Consider the following 5296-nt stretch of genomic DNA (forward strand, 5'->3'; position numbering starts at 1 on the left):
TTTGGGGCGAATCCAACACTCTTCTCTGAACATACTGCTACTAGATGGATGGTATTGTCGTCTAAAATCCCAAATATCATGCCAAGAATGGAGTCAGTTTCAGAATTGAAATGTTGGTGGACAGAATTACTCTCCTACCCAGAGTTCCATGCGACCAGCATCGTACCTCTGCCACAGGCAAGCGTCAAGTGACGATTCGTCACATCTTACATCCATTCGTCCATTTAAGATATCGCATTATGTTTGTCATCTATTTCATCTATTACAAGTCTACATATCTAGATAAACATATGTCATAGATTGGTTAAATTTCATTGAGAAAACATCCTAAATCTTGAAAAGCTATTTCCATTACGTAGTTATCCTATGTTTACATTGGTTGTACGGCTCCACGTGCTGTCATCGAAGCCCTCCGCAGAGTTAGCATTATGGTCACTTTGATGTGTAAATATGTATTGTCAAGCAACTCACTGTCGCAGTTGTAGTAGCATATCTATATAATTATGCAAAAAAGGTACAAAGCGCCTCCAAATATTTGCATTAGTCCGTTCTATTCTGATTTCCGAAAAAAAACGCGTTCTTTAAAAAACAAGAGAAAAGTACGGTCACATGATATGCAAATTGGCCTGTGGCAGGGGTGTTATGGGAAATCACAACAGCGCCGGAGTGTGTATTTCATCATGTAAACATTTGGAAACGGTTCTGATGATGCCCCTTATGGTGGCTGACTCTTTGCGATAACTTCAGTTGTATCTTTACAACATATAAAGAGGACATACATACAATGTCTTATATGACGTCGTTAGTTTGACCCGACACGCCTTCAAGAGGATTTGTGATGTTCCTTTTCCTAAAGATTAAATTTTAATTCAGGATAAATTATCAAAATAGGACAAGATAACCTATTCTGTTATAATAATCTAATGCAATGATAACACAATAGGAAAAAAATCACTATCTTTTTCAGCTGATAATATATTTTATTCAAAAGACAGATGACTATATCAGGTTACATGAAAATATTGACATATATATATTTGAGAATGAATTTATATTTTGTTGTTAAAAATCAAATAGTTCAAACTGGTCGAAAAGGTACAGGTTGAAAAGGCTTTGATAGAAGGACTGTTGTTGCTGCTGCTGTTGTTGCTGCTGCTGCTGTTGAATGGGAATGGCTGTAAAAAAGTCAAATGGGCAAATCAAAAACCACGTTGTGCCTAGGCTATAAGTATGTTTGTGTCGACGTTTTGATAGAGTTTCCGTAACACATTTGTTGGTATTCCAAGCAGTATTTGACTTTGTGTTTGTCACACACGCCAACTGACGGACATACGCCCCGACCTAGCCCCCAAGTATGTAGGGGTCAATGTTGTTTACAATGACATTAACGATAAAGCTGTGCAGGTGTTGAACTTGACGAACACAAAGTCTTTGAAAATATATAATTTTGATGGAAACAAACAACTCCATTTAAATTGAAAAGGAGATTCAGAACCTTTAGAAAATCTAGACTGTCTCCATTTAAGGCCTTAGAAGACTGGGCCACCCCTGCCCCCGTCATCTAAGGCGCCGCGATTCGTTGTGCAGAGTTGCGTCCCTTGGGCACGCCAGAAACCTATGATCGTGGGTTCGAATCCCGGTTCGCCCCGATTATGTTTCAAGGTTTGTCAGCACCAAACCCGTGCTCGTGGGTTTCACCGAAGTGGTAGAGGTCTGAGACCTACATCACTTCGGGCTTTCCTCCCACATTAAGCTGACACGCCGTGATTTAACCGGAATACTGTTAAAAGTGGCATAAAACCCAACTCACTCACTCATTTAAGGCTACAGCGTTACGGTAAGGGCTGGGCGGAAGGAAACATAATATGGTTCAGGACTGAGATAGTCTGTCTTACAGACCTTGATACAAATATATATAAAATACAGCCCATGCAAGTCTTTAATGTTTGGCAAGATTAATGCAGTATCTGAGAATGAAGAGAGTCACTGGGCTCCCTTTTATTATATTTTTATGAAGATAATTGAACAACTGTGTTTTTCTGTACGATATGTTCATTTCAGAGACTAGATGTTAGTAAGGGCTGGTTGGAAGGAAGCATAATATGGTCCAGGGACTGAGAGACAGTCTAGCGTTGGACGTATGACACTTACATATACAGGTCTTGCTGTCGAAGGATGACAGGGCCACGTTGGGATTGCACATACAGTAATAGGAGCCCGGGGTGTTGACACACCTCCCGCTGGGGACAGAGATGCGGAGGTAGGGGTCAAAACTCACCCCGCAGATGTACGTGTTGCCGAAACACTCGTCAATATCTGCAACAACAAAATATGCAAGTTCTACTTGAAACAAAGATACAACAGTACAAAAATGATCATTTTTTTTGTCAACAGTATTCTTCCTACATTTGATTGGCGCTTCGATGTTGGTAGACCCAAGGATCATTATTTCTGTATTGTTTCTAGACGTCTCGTGATACTACTTGCACGAAGGATCAAGATATATTAATCAAATGTCATCAGGATAAATATAAACTGTTATCCAGAAATGTTTGAAGACTTCAGATTTCCCTCGATATTATATCCATATTCTGCATCGTGATATTCATTCTGAGTTGACAGAATTAAGTAATGTTGTTCGACACCATATCTCTTGTTTAAGTCAACGATCCAGGCCGTTATTGTAGATGACACACAATCAACCAGGTCCAAGCTTGTACCCACCCGATCCTAAGTCCAGTCGGCAAATACAATATGTAAACATATAGGTACCACGGGTTGTATGAAGCACTGTGTGGAACTTTCTAACAATACAAAATTCATAACTGAAAACCACTTGTAATGCCTTTGTATTATTTGTTGGTCAGTTGTTCAATGGAAAGGTGATGTCTGTGACTTACTGAAGCAGACGTTTGGGTTTGTTGGTCAGTTGTTAAATGGAAGGTGAGGTCTGTGACTTACCGAAGCAGATGTTTGGCTCGGCGGCGGTCAGCTGGAAGCCGGGGTTGCAGCTGCACGTGGGGGCAGCAACAGCTGGAGGCAGGATGCAGACGCCATTCAGGCAGCCAGCAGTGTCGCACAGGGCTGTAAACAACAGGAGGGGCAATCTCAACTCTGTTTGCATCTATGGTTCTTGACGACAAAGCTTTCACAAAGACGTCTGTCTTACGATCATTCCATCAAGTGAGGCTACCAGTGTTTAAATGAAAATCAAAACAGACAAGTAAATATGCAATGTTTTGGGGTTTCTTTTGCCCTGAAACAGAATGTGATTATTCTCCTCAAAGATCATAACTTAAATACTGAGGAGTGAGGTGGGAACAGACAAGTAACAAAGTAATGTTCATATCAATATAAGTTACCAGTTAATACGATTCTTAGAATTGTGATGGAATTAAATAGATAACGTGATACTACTTCTCAAATTCTGAAAAAGACTTTCTCGCGACGTTTCCAATTCAACGTGGCTATCCCTCATTCCCTTCTCAACATAGGGTCACAGAATCCACCATGGCCAACAGACTATTACTATCAATACAAATTGATTAAGACAATATCAAAATACTAATTTACCTTGTTTCTACGGAAACAACACTTGAATCCTGATTTATGTCGAAAGATCATGTAAAACATCCACATTCATGAGCAGGATATGAAAACGTGCTTCGAACATTATCAGGGGCGGTCGGGTAGCCTAGTGGTTAAAGCGTTCCCTCGTCACGCCGATGACCCGGGTTCGATTCCCAACATAGGTACAATGTGTGAAGCCCATTTATGGTGTCCCCCTGCCGTGATATTGCTTGAATATTGCTAAAACCGGCATAAAACCATAATCACTCACTCGAACATTATCAAAAGTTGATTTCTTGAATAATGTTACAATGCTCCTATAACCATCATTAACTGGCCAGCGAGCCTATGACAGAACCATCCCCATGTAAACAAACACCCCTATGATTGATAAGGGGTGCAAGACTTACTCTGAGCTTCTGTCGACGGCAGGTAGACCGCGAAGACAATGGCAAGGACGGGTAGTGAAGCGAACATGGTGTGCAAGAGCGAGAGTCAGTCAAGTGAATGTGCAGCTATGGTAGAAAGTCAGGGGCTTATATAGCTGCCCTGTCCCAGTCCACAAACAAACAAAATGTTTTGTTTTCATTCTTCTGGTTATGGAATGACAGCAAACATAGCCATAACTTTCAAATAATAATACGGAACAATAGCAATATATCGACCACAGGTATGTGTGTCCATCCATCATTTGTTTGTACGGCCGAGATTAGTCTCTCGTCACTGCAGGGCACAAAAAACGCCCGATGAGCGTCACGTGACACAGTGACTGACCTCCCGTTCACATTTCTTCGAGAATGTAATGTTATGACGGCCTGTGGACAACAAAATAAACTATGCATGTTCGAAGGCAGCATGTCCGTCTACAATTTTGTTATCATTGATCTTGAGTTCTGTAAGTCCACGTTGAAAGAAAAGTTACAACTGTAATAAAAGTATATATTTTGCTTTACATGTAAAATGCTTGAACTGTATGTGTGAAGACGTTTTTATAAAATTCCATGTACATCACTACGTCCCTAGCAAGTTAAACCTCGAGTGAGTGAGTGAGTGAGTGAGTGAGTGAGTGAGTGAGTGAGATGCCGCGTTAAACGATATTTCACTTAGAACATGCAGATTATCACAAACAACAAACTGTCAGTTGTATACCATGCAGGTTATCACCGTCAACAAACTGTCAGTTGTATACCATGCAGGTAATCACAGACAACAAACTATCAGTCGTATACCATGAAGGTTATCATCAACAACAAACTGTCAGTTGTATACCATGCAGGTTATCACTGACAACAATCTATCAGTTGTATACCATGCAGGTTATCACTGACAACAAACTGTCAGTTGTTTTCTTTGCAGATTATCACAAACAACAAACTGTCAGTTGTATACCATGCAGGTTATCACAGACAACAAACTGTCAGATGTATACCATGCAGGTTATCATCAACAACAAACTATCAGTTGTATACCATGCAGATTATCACCAACAACAAACTATCAGTTGTATACCATGCAGGTAATCACTGACAACAAACTGTCAGTTTTATACCATGCAGGTTATCACCAACAACAAACTGTCAGTTGTATACCATGCAGGTTATCACTGACAACAAACTGTCAGTTGTATACCATGCAGGTTATCACTAACAACAAACTGTCAGTTGTATACCATGTATGTTATCATCAACAACAAACTGTCAGTTGTATACCATGCAGGTTATCACCA

At 40.3% G+C, this 5296-nt stretch overlaps 1 protein-coding gene across 1 annotated transcript; it reads right to left on the reverse strand.

Moving 5' to 3' along the window:
• Positions 1-1062: 1062 nt before the first annotated feature.
• Positions 1063-4057, reverse strand: LOC139470995 (adhesion G protein-coupled receptor L4-like). The gene is made up of 4 exons (XM_071253304.1): positions 3981-4057; positions 2962-3084; positions 2152-2316; positions 1063-1175 (listed from the first exon to the last, which is right to left on the reverse strand). The coding sequence occupies exons 1-4, from the start codon at positions 4045-4047 to the stop codon at positions 1063-1065; spliced, it is 468 nt and encodes a 155-aa protein (XP_071109405.1). The 5' UTR covers positions 4048-4057.
• Between the last annotated feature and the right edge of the window lie 1239 nt (positions 4058-5296).

Source organism: Haliotis cracherodii, unplaced genomic scaffold, assembly GCF_022045235.1.
Source record: "Haliotis cracherodii isolate W230 unplaced genomic scaffold, xgHalCrac1.p SCAF_21, whole genome shotgun sequence".
NCBI lineage: Eukaryota > Metazoa > Mollusca > Gastropoda > Lepetellida > Haliotidae > Haliotis > Haliotis cracherodii.

Bases quoted from the DNA above. Each gene is read 5' to 3' on its own strand.
- LOC139470995 (XM_071253304.1), bottom strand. From the start codon at position 4,047: ATGTTCGCTTCACTACCCGTCCTTGCCATTGTCTTCGCGGTCTACCTG. The intron at 3,085-3,980 runs GTAAGTCTTGCA...TGTTGTTTACAG, and splicing joins GCCGTCGACAGAAGCTCAGA to CCCTGTGCGACACTGCTGGC. The intron at 1,176-2,151 runs GTAAGTGTCATA...ACTTTTTTACAG, and splicing joins CGACAGCAAGACCTGTATAT to CCATTCCCATTCAACAGCAG.